This window comes from Dunckerocampus dactyliophorus, chromosome 2, assembly GCF_027744805.1.
Source record: "Dunckerocampus dactyliophorus isolate RoL2022-P2 chromosome 2, RoL_Ddac_1.1, whole genome shotgun sequence".
NCBI lineage: Eukaryota > Metazoa > Chordata > Actinopteri > Syngnathiformes > Syngnathidae > Dunckerocampus > Dunckerocampus dactyliophorus.
In genome coordinates this window covers 18,577,323-18,600,417 of record NC_072820.1, presented here as the reverse complement: position 1 = coordinate 18,600,417, position 23,095 = coordinate 18,577,323, and the positions used below count along the sequence as shown (strand labels likewise).

Genomic DNA, 23,095 nt, shown 5'->3' with positions numbered 1-23,095 from the left:
TCTCACATTATTAACGGAAAAACCTGGATGAAAAGCAGGCTTGCAAGCACCTCATGTGTTCGTGGGAGGCTCCACCATGCACGTTCGTGACCCCTGGGGTATATAATATGAAAGGGGAACCATACAATTTAGTGAAAAACATATTTGACTTACTTTTTCAAAATTACTGGTGAAACGTAGAAGATCAAGCGCCTTCTTTAAGAAGAATTTGGATGTGAGATAAACTTGATTACGCTACAGCAGGACCACCAGGCAGTCAGACAACTTCAATCACTTTTCGGGCTATCCACCTTATGGGCAGTTGGTGGGGCTTGTCGCCGGTGCGTGGCGGGCTGTGTGCATGGGCGGCAGCTGTGGCCGGCTGCACCAGTGGGTGATGCACTCACATCCTGAGCGAATTATCAACACCGGCCGTTTTCCTCCTCTGAACTACTTTGATATCCCCAAATTCCCTCCACATCTGACAGTCGATCTAAACCGTGGGCGACTCGTACAATTCGCTCGGGATGTGTGTGCGTTGCACGCTGGTATGGCTGGTCGCAGCCGCTCGTCACCTCCCGTGTGCGTGTTTTGCTGCTTGTTGGCCGTGGGGTTTGCCGGTCACGGCTTTTTGTCGCCTCCCGTGCCCACGAGCCGCCGCCTGACCGATGATTACATCGCGAGCCTCGATAACTCACCACACCCTGCCAAGTGCCTGCCCTCCAAATGCCACGCAAAGTGCCACCCCGGCGAGATATTTTCAGTGGCAAGTCGCACACGGCAGCCATGCTTGTTTTAGCTTTGTGAAGGGAATGTGTCGCTATAGGCTGGATGCTGCAATGGGGGCGGAGCTGATTGGCTGATGTGACCGGTGTTATAAAGCAAGTACCGTGCTTTATCACGGAAATCGGCTGATATCAATCGGTGGCCAATCAATCGGAGCACCCCTAATATATATTCATTAAGCATATATATATTATTTACGCACTTATTGACCACAATTAGTTTGAAAACAACGTAACTTACAATCATAAAAATGTTTCACAGCCCTTTATTTTGATAAACATGCATCGGAATCGCCTGTCTGCCCTGTTAGCACTTGCGTATGTGTGACCGGATAGACGTTCACTTTGTTTCTTAGTAGCCCGTAAAATGTGCAGTCAACTGACGGCAGCTTTTCACAGGCTCATTTATGCCAGTGTGTGAAATCGCTCACGTTTCAATATCATCCCACTTTCTGGCATCTTTGTTTACACATTTTGCCTGGCTCTCACTGCCTCTCTGGCGGCAGCTAACTAGCTTATTCTTGTCCCATGGGCGAGCTACAAGTAGTTCATGGGATAAAAGCTAACTTGCTTTTTTAAAGTGTCACTTAACGCCCCTCTGTGCCAGACGTGGCAGACGTCTCTGTTTCACTCTCCCGTTTTTTTCTATTTATTGTTATTTTACTGTTCATATTGAACATTCAACACACTCACGCTGTATATTACAGCAGAGAGACACTTTCACACATCGGCAGAGTTCACCATGAACTCTCATTCAGCCTCTCCGACTTTGCCTTTCTTCTATGTCGGGAAGACGCAGCAGCCTGCGGGTCTGGTGCGCTGAATACCCGGCGAGCAAAGCAGCCTGCATGCTAGGCTAAAAGCTAGAGCAACTAGGCCACCGCTACCAAGCCTGCTGCTAGCCAACGTCCGCTCTCTTGAAAACAAATGTACGAGCTGAGAGCAAGGATTACAAATCAGCGTGTGATCAGAGAGTGCTGTGTGCTCACCTTCAGAGAAACCTGGCTGACGGAGGATATACCGGACTCGGCGATCCACTTGGAAACATTTGCTGCTTACCGGGGAGATCGTACGTCGGCGTCTGGTAAACACAGAGGTGGCGGCGTCTGTGTTTACGTGAACAAACGGTGGTGCACAGATGTACAGATGATCGAAACGCATTGCTCACCGGACATTGAGCTGCTGATGGTGAAATGCAGACCTTTTTATTTGCCTTGTGAGTTCAGCGCTGTGTTTTTAACAGCTGTCTACATTCCATCACGAGCTAACACCGCTAACGCACTGTGCCTCCTGCATGACATCATTGATAAACACGAGACCAAACACCCAGACGCTGTATTCATTATATCTGGCGATTTCAACCACTGTAACCTCAGGACTGTTCTCCCCAAATATTACCAGCATGTGAGCTTTCCCACAAGGGAAAATAACATCCTGGACCAAGTCTACAGCAACATGAAAGGTGCTTTGAAGGCTGTTCCAAGACCCCACTTTGGAAAGGCCGACCACGTCTCCATATTCCTTTATCCAACATACAGACAACTTCTTAAACAAGCTCCCCCTGTAAGTACAGCAGTTAAAGTGTGGAATGAAGAAACTGATCAAGTACTTCAGGACTGCTTTGGCTGCACAAACTGAAATGTGTTTAGAACTGCAGCGGGGAGGGAAGATTGTACTGTTGATTTGGATGAATACGCGTCTGCTGTTACTGGCTACATTAGCACATGCATAGAGACTGTTACCACCACCAAGTATTACAGAAAATACCTTAATCAAAAACAGTGGATGAACTTTGATGTAAGGGCTAAGCTACGTGTTCGTTCGTCTGCATTTGTCATGGGCACCGCTGATGACTACAAAAAGGCCAGATATAACCTGGGGAGATCCATATGAGAGGCCAAAAGACAGTACAGACAGAAGCTTGAGGGCTACTATTCCACCTCAGACCCTCGGCGCATGTGGGTGGGGCTTCAGCGTACTTCGGGGCTGACATATTTAACCTGTCGCTTGCACAAGCATCTGTACCGACCTGCTTTAAGTCCACCACCATAGTGCCCGTACCCAAGAAGAGCAACGTGACCTGCTTATCGCCTTACAGCACTCCGTCCTATTTTAATGAAGTGCTTTGAAAGGATAGTCATGACCCACATCAAACCCACATCAAAAAGAGCATCCCGGCCACTGTGAACCCACTACAGTTTGCATACCGCCAGAACCGGTGATATTGGGATATCGTAGATATCATGAGTGGCCACATTATCCTAGGGAGAGGTCCAAATTACAGGCACCAGAGTTTGAGCTTCCATGGCAGCAGTGTCTTGATGGTGTCCAGACTGGTGGTGATGTCCTGCCTTAATACCTGCACTTGGTCTTTGTCCCTGGCTTGCATTGTACCATCAGCCCAGGCTTTTGACGGGATGCTCAGGTTCTTAAGCTCTCCCTTGACTACTGACATGTTTCGTGACTTTTTCGGCTTGATTTTCATCCGGGCCCATCTAATGTTCTCCTGCAGCTTCCCAAGTAGTCGCCTGGTGCATGCTGCAGTAGTGGTCAGCATGGTCATGTCATCCATGAATGCTCGGATAGCTGGAAGGCAGATTCCGTTTTCTGTTCGCTCACCTCCCACCACCCATTCACAGGCCCCGATGATGATTTCCATGGCATAGAGCGGCACAGTAGTTAAACTATTAGTAGTAGTTCTGAAGTGTAGGAGATGTCACGAGATTAGAACATGGTCATAAATTAGCCATGCCTCTGTATAAGATGCAGGGTTCAAAGTTAAAGAAAAAAGTATCGGCTTATACACCTGAAATGACAGTAGTCAGAATGGTACAGTCTTGATCACATGGCATTTTTACATGGTTCAACAGAAAAATGAATAGTTGAATCAGACTCCTCCGAATTGAATTGTTGAATAGTCGACAACGTCCCTAATGTTGTGTCATCTAGGTTTGCTTGGCAGATGTTCTCAGTGGAGCCCTCAGGCTTTATTGAACACTAGCAGCTCATGTGGAAGATGACATTTTGTCTCATTGGAGCGGCAACAATGTGAAATTGTTTTCAAGTTGCGGCTCATGACTGCGGCCAGTAGTAGCTAGAGGACACATGAAGGAAATCATTGTGGAGAAAGACAACATTTAGTCAGATGTTCTCCCTTTTTCTTAACCCCCCACCAGCTCCTCCAGGTCTTCATCAAAAATGCATCAGCCATGCTACACCTGATCGTCTGGAGCTTCTTCAGCTCTTGTGAATGCAGCACATCCTGCTGGAGGCAAGTTCATCTCCCCTAAGCGCAGTATAGCACAGCACGGCGGGACAGACAGACGTTATAGAAGGCTCAAATGTGTGGAAGTTACAAAATCCGAGAAAAAAACATTTTCCAAAAAACACTGCAGTCATTGACGGTAATGAGGGTGGAAGTTAGAGTTGTGGGACCATAATAATGACGTTGATGTACAATGTTGGGTCCATTAATAGATAAACATCCATGCTCTCTACTCATGTATATTTTATTTTGTGCAATTATTGTGAATATTTTTATGTACAGAGACTACACAAATCTATCAGTGGTTAATTACTGAAAAACACCTGATGAAGTTCATGAAGGCACATGAGACAGCTATGTGACCCGGAATAGGGGTCCTGTATCATTCAGTAGACACATTGTGCAGCCTTTGTCATTGTCACATGTTGCTGTAATAACTGCTAATACGCTGTGTGTTGCAGGTAAGGGAGACTGTTAAAATAATGCTTATAACTTGCCATACTGCTGGCAAACAAATAGGAACTGGTGTTTCATGTGAATGGGCAAACTGGCAGCCTACGCATCTCCTGGTCACTGACATATACTGTGTATTGTATGAGTGTACAACATATGCATATTACGTGTAGATATTTTGAGTGAGTACAGTTGGCAACAATTTCTTATAAAAAATGGACAGAGGAATGTGAAGTTTTATGCCTAGTAATCATTTGACAATGTGCAGCCTTTGTCGTCACATGTTGCTGATGTGTTGTGCGTTGCAGCAAAGGAGATCACTTTTCCAAAAACTCTGCACGCCTCAATTTATTTCTGTCCAACTATATGCATCACATCAATATTCCCTGTAATTCTTCAAGTGCCTGAGCAAACACACAAACGACCTGAGCATTCCTTGGACATGTGTGAGCGCCATCAGACATGCACACTGTAGTATCGGACCAGCCCAAAACCTGAGAACTTGAGGTAGTCCAACTTCCATTCTGTGGAATGGAATAATTAACCATTTATTTTGTTAATTATGGATACTTTTATTTCCTTTCTGTTTTGCAGCAGCCATTTCTGGCACTATCAGGGGTCACCCGCGGGCACCAGGTAGCCCCACACGACCACATGAGGACATGAGGTGCCCGCAAGCCTGCTTTTCATTCAGGTTTTTAGTTAATAATGAAAGAACAGTAGAAGGAAATGCATTCTGAAATCCAAAATGTGAGTTGTGGACACCAGCATTTTGTTAATGTTCTGGTAAAACAAGCATATTCGCTTTGTTTGGGTTGAAATAAGGTATGAAAATCATTTCTACAAAAATGAGTAGCTCTTGGCCATTTTCATTTTCTAAAAGTAGTTCTCACAAGGAAAAAGGTTGGTGACCCCTGATATATATATATATATATATATATATATATATATATATATATATATATATATATATATATACACACACACACACACACACACACACACACACACACACACACACACACAAAAATAAGGCCAGTAGTCCAAATTGACATCTTAATATGAAGGATTGCATTACTTTATGTTGCGATAAATGTGGGGGCAAAAATGGCATTTCAGTGGTTTTCAATGGGACACTTTTGGTCGAACAAACGCCGATTTTGGTGTCGCTGTGCCACTTTAGGTTAGATGACAGTCCTAAAAGGTTTAAAAAAAAAATCAATATCTTCTGGAAAATTTTCATTTAGGACTCAAAGGTATAAAAAGTACTCAAAGGTATAAAAAAAAACAAAAAACGAATAGCACAAAATGTCCCAGGGATCTCTTAAAGTGTTACAATACCGCCATTATATTACGTAAAAAAAAACACCTATGATACATCATGTTATCCATGCAACTGAAGAAAAGAAAACTCAGCAAGGTCATTTCTTTAAATGCCCCATCCTTTGGACAGATGCAAACTGAGGATTACAAGATGCCATTGTGACAATGAAGCGAGGGGGAGGATGGAAAAAAACGCTGCACTTTGTCAATATGAAGGATCTGGGTCATGTCACTAAAGAATGGGGTCATTTCATGGTCATGAAACATTAATATCTCGCAGTATCAAAGTCACAATGGTATGTTCAGGCTCTAATATACATGACATCAAGCTACACTGTATCTGGCTTGTTGTTAGCCTTGTAACTCTTCACCTAACTCTGCTATAAAGAAGCTCTCTTTTGGTCACAAAGTTAAATGTAATACAATTATATTGCATCATAATCCCATTAAAAAAAGACTTTTTTTTTTAAAAGCTGATACATGGCTGTGGTAATGCCAAAGCAAAAAAAACATTAAATTGACTGTGGGGATAAATCCTTGATTATTTTTTAAAGGAAATACAGTACCAGTCAAAAGTTTGGTGATACTTTTCTTGGACTGGTACTGTATATACCTTGAACTTTGGCAAATGGAAGTCTTCAATTTGTATTTTAGGGTTTCTTAAGTAAAGTAGTACTGCTCTGAGGAAACCAAAAATACACCTATTTAATTCTACAAGTATACTATTTCTTTGGTGTTCTTGTGTTTTTTTGGTTGTTGTCACCACAGAACCAGTGTTGGCAAAGAGGAAAAATGTGACGATGACTGTAAATGGAAGTTATTGCAATATCTCAACATGGTTAAAGCAGCCAATAATGTAAAAATAAAGAAATAAATAAAAACTCCCAGGCCTACCCAGTAATCCTCCCTCCACGCATCATCAGAGATTGTGGTAAGTGCACCGTTTTTAGGTTTTACTACACAGCACTTAACTTCTTTTTACACTTGTATGTATAACGCAAGGTTTCGCAATGGCAACATTTTGACCCTATAAATATTATTTCCATTTTCAGAACAGGTTCATGTGTGTAAACACTAATCATTTCTCATAGAAGTCAGTGTACTATATTTGAAAATTAGTTTCATTTTACGCGCTTCTGATTTGGTTAAGCCAAACAAGAAGCAGCCGGTCAGTTATGTAAGGGACGACACTCCAGTGTGACTTGAAGCACAACATGGCGGTGATACGTTTAAGTTTTGTTTTTGTTTTTTTTTTTACTTCCCAGCCAGTGAGCTTTCAGACGCGCTGTCGTGAAGATACATGAATCAGATACTCAGCCCCACTCGACACACTGCCGTGACCTTTCAGTGTTCATTAAAGTAGCGGTTTACCGAGCGCATCCCTGCATCCCTGCATCCCTCATGTGCACCCGACGAATGTCAGCAGCGCTCAACCAACGCTGTAAGAGCAAACAACAACAATAACAAAAACAGAGCAACACAATGTGGAGTACTCACACCTAAAACTCATTATGTTCTGTATAATCTATCTATTTCAGCTTATTTTTTAACTTTAATAATAATTTGCATGGAAAAGCAGAAATGAAAATGTAGTAAAAGTAAATTGCACAACAGCAGTAACAGAACCAATGTTGTAATACCGGTAGGGATAGGGCTGGGCGATATATATCGATATTATTAATGTATCAATATTTACTTTAAGCATAATATCAAAGACAACCATATAGTTCATATCGATATAAACTGGATTTGCGCTGTATCTCCCTCATCCCTGCATGCAGGAGGAGGGAGGAGGGGCGAAGCAGAAGCCAGTCGAAGCGACTGGCGACGAATTAGTTAGCAAGGAATAAGCGGTAGCTCAGTAATGTGGAGGTACTTCGAATTCAGAGCATAAAAAAAATCTTTTTCGCCACCTTAAAACTTGGCAGAAACTCCAATACGAGAAATGTTTCCTGTTGCGTCCGTAATGAAAGGAAACGCAAAGCCGTGTGCTATTATAGGGAGGTGTCCTATCACATTGCTAAGATATGGTAATATTACCTTTTCCCCTACTTAAGAACAATTCGACATAAGAACGGTCATCTGGAACCAATTGTGTTCGTTAGTTGGGGACTTGGTGTATTTTGAATCTTGCATTCGACTTTTAGACATTTCAAAAACCATCCTCATGTTAAGTATTTATTTTAATAAAACAACTTGACATGCATATTTGACTTTGATTTTGTCTAAACTCACTTTGTGGAAAAAAATATCGGGATATATATCGTATATCATTATTCAACATAAATACAGGGTGACCCAAAAAAAACTGAATTTTTGAAGTGTGTATTGGCAGACATGAGCAAGTGGCAGCACTGCGAGACAGTGACCTTGAGCAAGTAAATTTTAGTAACCATGGATCAGTGGAACGGGAAACAGCGTGCGTTAGCCATAAAAATGTTTTATAAAAACGGTGATAGTTTGACAGCTGCGCAGAGGGAGTTTCAACGTTCTTACAACTTAGAATGTCATGGTGCTGTTCCATCAAAACACGCGATAAAATGTTGGATTAATAACTTTGACGAGACTGGATCTGCCCTAAAGAAGAAACCAACAGGACGACCAAGAAGTGCTTGTACTCCACAGAACATTGTCTTACGGAGCCCATGCCGTTCAATTTGTAAGCATGCCGCTGTGGTTGAAATGTCTCGGGAGACTGTTTGCAGAATTCTTACTTTAGATTTAAAATTTCAACCATACAAGCTGCAGATAGTGCAAAAACTGAGGGAAAACGATTATCAGCTGCGATTGGAATTCTGTCAACAAACAGTAACTTTTCCTGGCCAGATTTGTCTGTGATTTTTTCTTGTGGGGCTATCTCAAGAGTAAAGTGTACCCGACTTGACCAAGAGCTCTGGATGAGTTAAAACAGAGAATTCAGGATGAAATTCACAGTGTCCCAGCTGAGATGTTGCAGCGGTCAATGAGGAATCTCAACAGCAGATTTCAAGAACGCATTCGTACAGGAGGATGCCATCTACAGGACGTAATTTTTAAAACATGAAAATTCCATCATTGTTTCTTAAATGGCATGTTTTAAGGTTTCAATTACTATGAATAAAATATTTTTCTTCCATCACCCTTGGTTTTAAGGAATTGTTAAAAAGTTCCCGTTTTTTTGTGTTACCCTGTATATCGGTGGTCCATATCGGCCAGCCCAAGGTAGGGAGCAAACCACTCAGCCTGCAATAGCGCTACGGGTGTCCCAATCTGATATTGATATTGGGCATTAGTCCAATATCAGCAAGAAAATGGATCATATTATATTGGCCTGCATCTAACATCTCTGATATTAATCACTCCGATACAAACAGTCCATTTCAGACTCCACTCCGGCAGTGCCCGTATAGATCCCACGTGATCACAACAACGTGTGCTAACGTGCTAACAAAGGAGCAGGCACACCACAGCGCATCTAAAGCAGCACCTCAGGGCTGGGCGTAGGCCTGTCACAATAATCGACAAATCGATTAATCGCACGATAAAAAAAAAACTGATAATTTTGCCAGCCTCTATAAATTGACATATGCACGTGTGTTTGTTTTTCTCTCTCTCCTCTCTCTTCATTGCACAGCCTTGATGACAAGGGTTCACTCTGCACCATGTTGAAGTTAGTTTCACGCTGAATGTTGGATATTTGTCTCCGTGGCTGTTAATTTCACGTTAGCAGTTGAATATTTGGCTCCGTAGCAACACTTTGCCCGGATGGCTCTCTCATGGTGCGGGGAAGTGTTGTTATAACTCTAATCGCTGGTCTTCTATACTAGGGAGTGCCTCTATCCCCCATGTGGCACAACACGGGGGTCGGCCTCTCAGAGACGGTAGGACGAAGTCTTTTGGAACCCACTGAGCTAGCATGCTAACTAACTAGCTGGGGGGAGCAAGCAGGCAAGAGAGTGGAAAACATGTCCTCTCTCACTTTCTTCTTTTTCTTTGATCTCACACGAGCCTGATTTAGTTGAGTTTGAGGAGTGTCAAAAAAGCACCAGAGCTCCCCGCCTGTACAAATTACTGTTAATTTCACATTGGCAGTTGAATATTCGGCTCTGTAGCAACAGCGTTAGTTCTCCTTCAATGTCCCCGGACTGCTCTCTCATGGTACGGGGAGCTCACATGGGAAGTGTCGCTCTAATTGCTGGTTGTTTATAGTGTATACTAGGGACCGCCAATAAATTACTATTGCAGAGAGGTTGTCAAACAAAAAAAGCAATATATTCTAACTCAAACCATCAACTGATATATAACCATGTCAAATGATTGGTCCTACCCTAGGTTCCCAAAATAGCCTGCAATAAGTGAAATCCACGAAGTAGCCAACATAATTTTTTTGTGCAATTATTATATATATGTTTTAAGGCTGTAAAACTCCTCACCATACACTTTATACACCTTTCTCAGACAGGTAATACAATTTTGTCACATTCCTCTATTGTTTAAACATTCTCAAAAAAGTTCAAACCTTCGTTTGAATTTTAATGATCAACCTTAATGAACAACACAAGAAATGATACAGTCACTCACACATATTTCACTCCTGTGACCGCGCCTTTTTGGCACCATTCCGCTGTACTGTAGCATTTTTGTATCCTTGCTCAAATATATTGCTTCAGACGGACTGAAGATTCATTTACAAGCTAGCAAGCTAGCGATGACACAGGAGACATGGCAGGATGGCATGAAGATTGATTGACAATGGTCTAGAGCCAGAAATAGATAGACACTCAACTTCTCACAATGCAATTCTTCTTAAAGGGCCAGTCTCGGCCTGTAACAGCGCTCATACGCTGCAATAAAAAAAAAACACACACAAAAAAAATCAGCGAAACAGCAAATCCACAAATGGTGAACTGCGATAGAGCGAGGGAACACTGTATTGCGTAATAAAAGTGTAAAGGTGACTATAGGGGTGTTAGTCCATGTCTAGAGGGAACTAATAATGTTGAAAAAACGTATTTAGAAGGTCGTAAACAAGTTTTCTATGCTCTGTTTTTCTAAATAAGAAACTCTACTTCGCAAGAATTCACTTATTACTGTCGGGTCTGGAACCAATTAACAGAGATAAACGAGGGATTAGTGTACTTCAAATGTAGCTGGAGTTAATGAACACTAAATTCCTGAGGTTGCCGCATCGGCGGGTTGCGGTCGTACAAAGTGACAGCGCCATAGAAAAAGTCAGAGATAGCCACTGTTACAACATTGGTTCTGTTGCTGCAGTGTTGTGCAATATACTTGCTAAGAAATGCAAAGTCCGCTGAGGAAACACCGCCTGGCATCTCTGCCTCTGATCCAGCTGCTCATTTGGCAGAGGAGCAAAGGAATAAATTAAGTGCTTCAGCGGAAGGAAGGAGGCACTGAAAACAGGATTGTGGGTCGAAGGAGGAGGAGGAGAAGATGAAGATTTGGTTAAAATACAGTCTTTCTGGGTTGTTTGTTTTTGAAAGCTTGCGGCCACTACTGTCGAATAAGGCGCTCGGTGTATGTCCATTTCATCAACTTTTGTCCTTCACGCTATGCAGTGAATAGCTGATGGTTGAAAAGGCCATTTAGGCGCTCGAGTGTTAAAAAAAAAAAAAAAAAAAAAAAAAACGCTGAATAGAAAATGTAACGGAGGATAAAAGATGGAAACGGTGTTGCTGGAAGGCTGCTTGACCTGCGAACAGTGAAAAGTTCACCTGGCTTTAGTGAAAACACTCACGGCAAATTTCCTAAAATGAAATAAATTTGGAAGCATTTTTAATACACTTTAGCTCGCCAGACACAGAACTTCAGTGTGTTTATGTGTTTTTCAAGGCTGCACACAGATTTTAGCATTAAAACAATGAATAGAACAATTTTTCAAGCAGTCCAAAAAGAATAAAAAATTGGGGTGTCCCGATACAACTTTTTCACTTGCGATCCAATTCCGGCATTGCAGCCTTGAATATCGTCCGATACCAATTTTGATCCAATCTCAGCACATACATAGTTTTACTTGCTTAGTAGCGTGGAATGTTAGAAAAGGCTTGATCAAGCATATTACTCAAACAGACAGTAATAGTTTAATAGACGCATTTACTTCTTGATGCATCTGGTGTATAGTTTTATCAACAATAAACATAATGTAGAGAAGCTCGACGTGGTCAATTAGGCTTTTAGACCTCACATTACTCATTACAGGGGCTGCCTCTTTTCTGTTATAGCCAATGACTTTTTGCCATAGAAGTGCTGACGGGGAGTCTTGAATGGACTGCTTGTATCGGCATGCCAATATTGGACATGGACATATTGGATGCAGGCCAATATAATTCAATATTGTTTTTTTTGGCTGACATCGGACCGATATCCAATATCAATATCAGATCAAGACATCCCTAATAAAAAGGTAGCCGATATAGTTGTTAATAAATGACCATGTGATCAAAAGGGAGGTAGAGTTTCCTTTCCACTTTCTCCTGCACTCCCTATGTTTTTTTGCGTAATTAACGCATACGCTTCATGGCAAGCCGCTGCTCTCTGTTATGACGACAGGCGGCGGCACAGTGTAGCGCCCCACAGAGTCACACAGTGTCTGATGCTGTTTTAGAACTTTATTCTGACCTGAACACAGCAACAGCAGTGCAATTCCAACACCATATATCTTTCTCCGACTCCAAACAAACACGTCTGTAGTCCATTCGTCATTGCAACGGCACTTCCTCATTGTCACTAGACAGACCGTGAGATGCATTCATGGACACTCTGAACATCACAACATCTTTATTATGCGTGTATGTGTGGTCTAAATAAACAGAAATGTAAAGAAAACCAATAAATGGATATTCTTATCACTCACTTTGTAACTCTTAGTGTGGAAGTACAATTTACTGTGTTTAAGTATGCTCAGAAATCCCAGAAAATTCACTCAAACATGTGAAATCAACTCAAATGATGTGGTGTCTTTGAACGCAACTCCTCACTGCTATTAATAACAGAGTTAAAATCTGATTCAAATATTCTGCTATTAAAGAAACAAGTGTTAGGGTAAATAGATTTTGAGACATGCATGCTATCTCTTACCTTGATTAAAATTTTCAGTTAATTTGGCGCTGTTAATACATGCAAATATATATAATCCGGCCCTGTCATTTATCTTTCTTTCTATAAAATACAGTAAAAATGGGAAAATTTCATTGGGCATATTTCAAAAATAGAGTGATTAATGATGGTGAATTAATTTGAAAACCGTGATTAATCTGATTAAAAATTTTAATCATTTGACACCCCAAAAAAATAATACAACAATAAAACAAAATGAATTAAAACAGTCCTTGAAATGGAGCAGTTGTTTTAATGAGGGCATCTAAAAAAAGGACGTCAGAAACAAGCTATAGTAAATAGAGCTTGGATAAAGGGTTACAACAAAGCCCAACTTAAAAAGGCACATTTGATTCTAGTCGCCACATGCAAGTGGAGCTAAAAGGGCAAACCCGATGGCATCGCTCAGCTTTAGGAAAGCCAATAAGTACCAGTGAGAAAGCAGTGGTCAATGATTTTCCCCCGCACATGACTGCATCTTTTTCTTGTGTGTTGCTTCAGGCCTCGTCTACTGCAAAAATAAAATACATTTATCCATATACAGTAAAGCAATCCCTCATTTAGCGCAGTTTAACTGGTTCCATCCCGACCGTGATGAGTGAATTTCCGCAAAGTAGGATTCCTTATTTATATATATGGAATATTTTCATAGTTAGAGCATCTGTTTACAACCTTCTAAATACGTTTTAACGTTATTAGAGCTCTCTAGACATGACATAACACCCTATAGTCACCTTTACACTCGTATTACCCAATACAGTAGACATAATAACAGTAAATAAGCCATTTAAGGCATAAAGAAGACTCATGCTTGTGTGTGTCGCTATAAATGTGTTCCCGAAGGGGAGCCGAGTGGCAGGCGGACAGGAAGTGGGTTGCAGCCCCAAAAGTAGCCTGTGTTTTTATTTGAGATTTTTATTCGGGATTATTGTGCCTGTTGTGTGATCATTCAAACCTGCAATAAAAGCCTGCATGTTGTTCTAAGAGATGAAGTCTGGTGTTATGTGTCTCACCAAACATTACAATAACATTACAGACACCTAGTGACCAGTGTACAATGCTACATATTCACAGTGTCCTTGAATGCGTCTTTGAATGCGTCTTCTGAATGCCTTATACAGTATATGTATTTTAGTTCATTTCGCCATTAGTATGTGTGAAAATGCTTAATTTAGGCAAAAAATACATTCAATTTGCTCCAATATGCATATTTTTTTACTAATAAGAGGCCGTTTTCAAACACGAAACAGTATGGTTTTTTTAATCTATATATTTTTGAAAAACCATGATAGAGTGAAGCCGTGGTAGGAACGACAGTACTGCTTTTAGAAATGGATCTTTCGCACAAGTTTGATGTTTTGCTTATGTATGACATCATTTTTCCATTGCTCTGCTGTTAACTGTCTCATTTCCACCTATCAGCCACTGAGAGACTCCACAATCAAGTTCTTCTATCAGGTATCAGTGTTTCAGACAGAGAACTGAAGCTGTGACCTTTCTGCTTCCATGGTTCCGTGTAATTAAACACCCGGGTACCAAGAGCACCTCTCTTGTTATCTGATAATGCAGAAGACCAGCTCCGATAATGCTTTGCTACATGAGCAAAATAAATACACGTACGTATTTAGACACATATTTTGTATTGTGACGCATATGAAATGCTTGTAATTATACTTCCGTATACTGTATGAAAGTATCATCTGACAAAAATATCTGAAAACAATGAAGAAGCAAACTTTGTCATTCTCAAAAATTTTGACCATGACTGTGTATCGGATGTGTACTTCCTACAGTATTGTCCCCTGAGAAGATATAATGCCATACAAAAATATATGTTTCCATCAGACATAACTGAAGCAGCTTTCAAACTCTGACGAAGCAACTTAACTTAAAATTTCAAGAGTTTTTAAGAATTTTAAGGGGTCGTGGGCCATTTTGTGCTTGTATTTTTCACCCTTTTTTGGACCCACCAAGGATAATAATAATAATCATAGTTATCATGTCACGCTTTGCATTGTCCTGGCCCTGAAGAGATATTGTGTTTGAAATGAGAGACACGTCAGATTGGATTATCATCTAAGGTACCCAGCCTGTGTGGAACTGCCTGGTTAGGTTAAGCTTCATCATGAGGAAACCCTCCTCCTCAACATCATCATCATCATCATCCTCCCCTTCCCAAAACTGTGACAGAAGCTGGCTGGACTCCCATCAGACCCCTGGACATGCTGGACATGATACAGTCCCCCTACACACACGTCTTTAAAGCAGAACATTGCAAGCATGCATATGCAAATGTAGCTGCAGGGGGACTTTCAAGAGCTTCACCCCCACTTGGTGGAAGCTATGATGGGTGTTTTTGCAGGCAGGCAGGGAGGGAGGCTAGCATGGCGGCTGGGGGAACAAAATGCACAACAGAATTACGACAGGAGCCACACAAAACTGAAGGATACTAGTGTAAAATGGAGCTAAGCAGTAGGCACGTATGGAGGCTGGTGTGGAGACAAAGGGAACGCGTGGAGAAGACACACAAGAGCTGCTTACCTTGAAGCTGTCAGACTGTCTTTTTCTTAGCAGAAGCATTACATAGTTACAATTTTTTGAAAAAAGAGTAGATATTTCCCAGAAAAAGGAAAACAGTATGGAGATATCCCAAAGAGCCTGATAGCTACTCGCTCATAAAATATCAATTCAGCAGAAAAAAAAGTAGCAGTATTGTCCCCGCCGTGTCGACGTTAGAACATTCAAGTAAGTAAAAAAAGCCACCTCTTCGTGCTTTTCACGTCATTTTCCTGTATATTGATGTGAAGCGAAAGAAGGAAGGATGCTCCTCTTCTTCCTCTCTCCAGCTGCCAGCAGGTCCCTCTTGGCTTTCACTGACTACGGAAGCCCGCTTGAGACACAAACGACCCTCTCTTGTTTGTGCGTTTATACGTTGGGTTATCGTAAAAAAAAACGCACACACAAAAATATAATAATTGTTCTCCTGTCCTAGATATAGTGATTATTTTGTGGGGTTTTTGTATAGTTAATTAAATTTTGTAATATTCGTGCCAAATGTATATGGTGAGATACATACACATTGGTAAATTGTTAGCATAATAAATTATTTAAAAATGTTACATAAATAATAAATAAGATTGATTATGGAGTAAACGTTGGATGGGTTTACATAAGATTTAACGAGGTGTAGGTTTGAAAAATAATTTATTTACTATTTAACATTTTATCTTTCAAAATCAGATATCGACATATATCAATAGATCGCTACGTACATTATAACGTATCAAATATATATTTTTTATTTTCATTATAATTTGTTTTATCTATTTAAATTAGTTATGTGTATTAATAATTAATTACATTATATAAAACTTGATTGATTTAAAGTTGTATGATTTAAGGTCACATGGGTTTGAAAATTATTTTTGCTATTTAATAGCTTAACTTTTAGAATGACTTCTTAGAATGTAAAACCAATTGTATTTTTATTTCACTTATAATTTTACGGGGAAAAAAGTTTTTCAATAAATATTTTTTACTATTTAATTAAACGTTATCTTTTAAAATTACACATGAAGATGCTAAAATAGCACACACACTGCTTATTACTTTAAGTAGTTGGTAGATGTAAAGTTGGTATATAACAAATGCTTTAATTTTAGATTTAGATAATGAATATTATTTTTTATCATAAATGAGAAGCATGGGTTTGAAAAGATTACCATGTTAAAATACGAAAAAAAGTATTTATAATAAACATTTTTTTTATTGTTTAAAATGTAATGTATTTAACAACGCATTTACATTCGTGATGAACACCCTATTGTATATGTGGCAGTGGTCGCCCTCTACAGGATGCTGGGGAACACTGCATATTCACTGTCCTCATCCTACAAAGCAGCTCATTAGCGATGACAACAGACAAAACGAGAGGTTGACTTTTTGTTTGGACATTTTTATTTCACATCCACAGACATCTATGATGACAAAATTAAGATTTCTTTTTGTTGTGGTTTTTACAGTTACTTTCTCATCATCACCATCACATCAACATAAACACACACACACGCACGCATACACACAGAGTAGCGACTAATACGGTACACAACTTTATTCAGCCATCAGTTTCATATTAAACCAATCAAAGGCTGGATGGTTGGGAAAATACATTTAAAAATATTTATGAGTTTCCCCGCTGTTCATTTCATGTCTTTCTAAATAACAACGCGAAGAGGAGACTCATACGTTAGTTAGCCTGGTCTGCCAAATTACGGGAACACGAAGAATCAAGATGAAATGATGCAGCAGCGACGATTCAGTTCATTTGACAATAATGGAAAATAATGTGCAAAAGCTGACAGATGAAGGTAGAATGAGGCCAAATGTACATAAGGAATGACTAATAGATAACAATGACAGTGCTCATGTAATGTACATTCGTAAAAAAAAAAAAGGTAAAAAAAAACATTTTTTTTTACATTATTTTAGTCAACTATTTGAACTCTTATCAGTCTATATGCAATGCAAATTTGGACATAGCTGTAAACAATCACAACTCCACATTGTCTACTTTTAGCCTCTATAACTTAGTCGCTTTTCCTGCAGAAAGTCTGCAGGCTTGAATGATGGCTCAACAGGAAAGAAAACTGAGAGACCAGGCAACGGTAATGAACACAACATGCTTCACAGGAAGAAAAACACACACACACACACACACACACACACACACATCTTCAAATACTCTAGTGTCATTTTTTTAACCATCATTCATTAAGAGTGGACATAAAAGGAGAAAAGCAGTTTGTCTTTCGTGATTATGTGCCTCTCTTCTTTAAAATGATGGTTAAAAACAATACCGGGCAGATAGAACATTTAAATAATTTACGCTGTATTTACACAATATTCCATCTTATTTTCCAGTAGAGACGTCCATCTTCTGGCCTTGGCAAGGCATCGTCTAATCACCCATCTTTACCTTTGACGTCTTAAAAAAGGGAGAAGGAAAGAGTTAGAGGTTATATAAAAAGGTAATATACTACATATACAGTCATCCCTCACAATATCACAGGCCGATTATCGCGCCCTCACAATATCTCGTTTTTTTCAGAAATTAATTACCGTATTTTCTGGACTATCAAGTCACTCTGCGACTTGTACTCCGGAGCGACTTATAGATGTTTTTTTTTTTTCCACAATGACAGCTGTGAGAGGGCGCTCTAGGCTTGTGTGCCAATATCTGCTACTCCTATCACTCCTGTAACACTGAACATTTACAATGTAAACGTCAACTTATGAAGACCACTGAGGCCCTGTCCACACAAATTTTTGTCCTTAAAAACTGAGCTTTTGGAAAACTCCGGCCTGGGTGAAGAACTCCGGCTTCAGCATATCCGTGTGGATGGCGAAGACGGAGCTTTTGGCTTGTTGCTGACAGATGATGTAACAATTATGTGCCATTATTTTCCACATTAGAAAAGTATAATTTAATGTGTACAATGGCACACATAACATTGCTGCCTTCAATGAAATGACTTTTTGTGTGTATAAGAGACACACGACTCCTTTCGCTTTACATTGACGAACAAAGGTGTCATTTTGGGCTTTAGAGGATGCTATACTGCTGTTGTTTTGCTCGCTAAACGGCTAAGACACCGGCGCCATTGATGGCAATTTGGGACAAGACCCAATCAGACCTATAGCTGGTGGGACAACTTTCACAAGCATGTCGTTATTTTGGAAGAATGGTGTGGGAATGTTAGCAATGTTAGCACTGCACATCGCCATGTTTATGATACGTCTATGGAAATAATGTCATCTGCGCCTCTGACTGGTTAAAATTGCCTTAACAGTCTATGGTTGCAGCACCCCCTTTACTTTGACATGCCCATGACAGCCACAAATGCAGATTACAAGCTGCAAGTAGTGAAACATGCAGCCAAAAACAGTAATCGAGCAGCAGAAAGAATGTTTGGAGTGAACTAGAACTTGTGAGGGACTGGCGAAAAGGGGAGGATACTCTAACTGTAATGAAGAAAACAAAGCTAATCGCAGGTTACAAGCTGGATGGCCACAGCTAGCGGAATAAGTTCACAAATACGTGCTTGAACAATGTGCTGCTGGGAGAAGCTTGTTAACAGTGCAGTTACGTCTCCACGCCCAGGTAGGTGCCAAGGTGATGAATATAGATGACTTTGCAGGTTTTTAGGCAATAGTTATCTGAATAACTGTTAATATGTTACGTTAACTTACCACCTATTCAAGTTACGTTAACAGACGCCATTTAACTTGTTGTTCTCCACTTTATTGTTATTACTATAACTTGCCTTTCAAGATGAAATGTCTGTTCTTGGTCTCTGATTTTACAAAATAAATTTCCCCCCATTGCGACTTATATATGTTTTTTTCCCCTCTTCATTGTGCATTTTTGGCTGGTGCGACTTATACTCCAGAGCAACTTATAGTCGGGAAAAAAGGATAATTATGATCGCTGTTTTGTGGTCGATTATGATCTGTTATTAGACAAAACATATTGAAATACAAGTGATATGTAGTATTCTGGTCACTAGACAGCAGTAATGACACAAAACATTGAGACATTACTTTACCTTAACACTGCATAAAGTCATGTAGTCAGCCATGGCATGTCCGACATGAGTGGGAAAAAAGTTCTCCTCGCATTCCGTGTGGAAGTGGTAATTTTTTGGCTTCTTAAGTTTAGAATAAATAAATTTGAGGTTAACCAGTTAGTTCTCTAGCTTGTTTGCTCGCTAACTTGCTAGTCTGTATATTACATCATTATTATATAAAAAGGTCCCCTGTTATGCAAAAGGGACTTTTTAATGCTGTTCTAACAGTAACAATGTACTCAAAGTTTGAGCACCAAATGTGAGAAAAACCTATCATCTCCCTCACTTGATTGCTCCACTTTTGAGTGAAGACGTCAGCTTTCAAGTTCCGAGGTTTTACAACGTTATTTATGAAAACCCTTCTTCCTCATGGGCATGATACCTCCTCTCACCCGCCCCTAACTAAAGTAGTCCACTTCATGTATACGCCCAATGCATCATGGCATGGAGGACATTTTTGTGTTAAAAAGGGGGTGCTTTGCTACATATCTTAAAATAAAGCTCTTCCAACTATCTGTTAGTCAGCCACAGTTCTAAGTATGATCATTTTGTTTTTCCTTCATGAAAAGTCTAACCTAGCATGACGTAGGTGTTAATATGTGAGTGTAATGTTAGCACTTTAGCTCAAATAGCTAAGCTAGTGTTGCTAAAGTTTGTGAAAGCTTGTGTCCTCCTGTGTCACTCCTTAATGTTATGTTGTTATATGTGATATATGGCATCTATTACGTTGGACAAGTGTTTGTGTGTGTCTGTGTGTAAAATGGATGAAGTCCACAATAGTGGGCATGGACAGTGGATAGTGGGGTGTGGACCAACAGCTCATGAGCATTGAAGCTACAGACACATCATTGCGTGTTTCCAGTAGGGATTAATGAAGGCACTTTCAAACTGTCTAAATTCCAGCGTCAAGGCTAGATTTTAGACAACACACTTCTGAGACCTTAGTACCTTAAAAGGGCATCACAACAACAACAATTTAATTTACCTGCAAGATGGCTACAATGACGCCAAACAGGCCAATGGCGCTCCCAAAGATTTCCACAATGAGAATCTTGACAAAGAGGCTGGCGTTCTGGGCGTCTGCCAGCGCCGCCCCGCTGCCCACAATGCCCACGCAGATGCCGCAGAAGAGGTTAGAGAAGCCCACGGTCAGACCTGCCCCGAACATGGAGTAGCCTGCGCACACACGGAAGACAGACAGCGATGAATTACAAGAACAGTGGCCGTTCAACATTATCCAACATGAATCCAATACTTTAGGAAACTTAGCGTCTGACTTTAAGTACGTTGGTGTGAAGTGAATTTCAGTACAATGGCCAAAATTCAGGTATATTCAATTAATTATTTAGCCGTCACTGGATACTTAAGCATAAAAAAAGGTTAACTATATTTAATAAAATGACTTAGCTGTTTATGGTGGATCAAACGTCAGTTTTTAGCATGTTTTAACACCATTTAGTTTGTTATATTCTTCCCATTTTGTTACCTGCTTGGTAGTTCCTTGCCCCGATAGTCTCAGGGGTTGTTCCACTGAAGTTCTAAAAGATAACAGATCGTCGTCATTAAAAATATAACATGACACCATATATTGAGGCAAGTAAGGAAAAAAGCTTGCGTTTGGTTTACCTCGGCCATGTTACTGATCACAATAGCCATGATTATGCCGTAAATAGCAACAGCTTCACAGAAAATGATGCTGGAAAAAAAATTCAAATTTTTTTTAAACTTTTTTTTTTTTTTTTTACCAGTCAAGACACAAAAAATACTTTTTTTAATATGCCTACCTCACTAAATTTTTGGTTTTAATTCTGGGAGCCTTGACACCGCCTCCAATGATGCTTGAGCCAGTGATGTAGATTCCCCTTTAAAAATACACAAAAAACCTCACTAAGCCTACCACGGCTACAAACATTCCTTATAAGACATTCTTACATTTTCCAGTTCCATAAACATAAGACGATTTTCTTCAAAAAAAAAGAAAGAAAAAAAAAAAGAAGAAGCGACGACAAGAGAAAAATTTCCAGAATGTGTCACTGCTTACCAAGCTGCTCCCACAACAGACAGTGAGATTGCCAGGCCGATGCCCAGATTGGCCCACATGAAGGGTGAGGTTTCTGTGAGAAACCTGCAACAAAATACAAAACTGTGATGCACAAAGAAATCTTTATGATAATCATTACTCTGTGTGTGGTGGCCATCTGACTATATTACGGATTTCACTCCAAACAGCCAGCAGATAAAGGTGCTAAGAAGTATAACATCAGTTGTGGCGGCCCACCAAAAATAGATTTGGTGCAATCTTTTTTTTTTTGTTTTGTTTTTTTTTTTTGTCTGAGGCAATGATTCGGGATCCAAGTATTTTTATCCTCTAAGGCAGAGGCAACAAACCCAACCAAGATGCTTGCATCCTGCACCATCCCCTCAGACTCTAGCTGTCCTATCTAGTCTTGAGCATGAACTGATAAAGCCTGCTCGGATGAGAGGCCAAACTTTTTTTTAGACAACCTGAACATCCAGTTGCGATCGATTTAATGCCCTGGAAATATTCATGTCAGGCAGTATTTGCTGAGGTACTCACCATGCCACATCAAAGCGGAATCCTAGATCAAATATAGTGTAGCATATACCTGTAAGAAATCGGGTGCTATAATTAGTATATGAGGCAGAAAAGCCTTATTATAAACATTCACGTTGTTGTTGTCTTCTTAAGAAAAAAGAAAGTCACATGTGTTACAGAAAGGCAAAGATGTCCTACTTCAGTGTGATAGCTCACTCTGTCGTGAGAACTGGTGCACTTCCAATTTTTAACAGCTTCTTTAAATCCATTACAGTTAACTATAAACTAACCAAGTCTTCTTTTTTGGAGAACTTTATGCATTATATCACCACATATTGTCATATATGGCCGACCAGCATGTTCCATCAGGGGCTAAGCAAGAGTTAGCAAAAAGCTAACCATTAACTTTAGAGTATCGCTGGTGATATGATGCTAACTGCGCTCGCCATTCATTTAAAACATGGAATTATGATAAAGAATTGCCACGTTTTTGCAATAATACTCTCCAGTAGTGATGTTTATTCAATAACCATGTTGTACATTTTTATAATAACAATCGCTATCACGACTACTGCAACCTGTCGTAGTACCAGTATTTAGCCTGATCCTATTTGCAGCTGTCAAATACAACACACACGACGATTAGCGAATCTAATTCTTGAAGTGATTCGCTGTTATTGCTGACTGATGTGCTGGGAAACGTATCTTAAATCCAGCTAATGTCCAGTTAAACATGATCTTACCGATGATGAGTATGGTGCTCCAGAAGGCCAAAGTGACCCCCGTGTAAAGAATGGCGTGTCCGTTCATCATCCACTCTAGCAGCATCGATTCGGTGGCGTGCTAGCAGACAAGCGAACAACCCGTGACTCAATTCTCAAAATAAAACGCCAGGGAATATAGAAAATGTATTATTTTAGACAAGGTAGTCTTATCTACCGGAAGAAACGCCGAGAAGTGTCAAAAGGGAAGCTAGCCAGCCAGTGTCAGCTGATCCAGTTTGCATAGCATGTGA

The 23,095-nt window shown here is 40.2% G+C and overlaps 2 protein-coding genes across 2 annotated transcripts in view; both read right to left on the bottom strand.

Annotated features, from left to right (window-relative positions):
* Positions 1-15,769, bottom strand: part of b4galt2 (UDP-Gal:betaGlcNAc beta 1,4- galactosyltransferase, polypeptide 2) — a 133,128-nt gene extending 117,359 nt beyond the window's left edge. The window contains exon 1 of the mRNA XM_054769338.1: positions 15,439-15,769. The gene's annotated coding sequence lies outside the window, so the exon portion shown is untranslated. The remainder of the gene's footprint in view (positions 1-15,438) is intronic.
* A 1,062-nt stretch (positions 15,770-16,831) lies between these two features.
* atp6v0b (ATPase H+ transporting V0 subunit b) lies at positions 16,832-23,095 on the bottom strand. The gene is made up of 8 exons (XM_054769298.1): positions 22,824-23,095; positions 22,102-22,150; positions 21,565-21,648; positions 21,308-21,385; positions 21,150-21,219; positions 21,010-21,061; positions 20,509-20,699; positions 16,832-17,881 (listed from the first exon to the last, which is right to left on the bottom strand). The coding sequence occupies exons 1-8, from the start codon at positions 22,906-22,908 to the stop codon at positions 17,855-17,857; spliced, it is 636 nt and encodes a 211-aa protein (XP_054625273.1). The 5' UTR covers positions 22,909-23,095; the 3' UTR covers positions 16,832-17,854.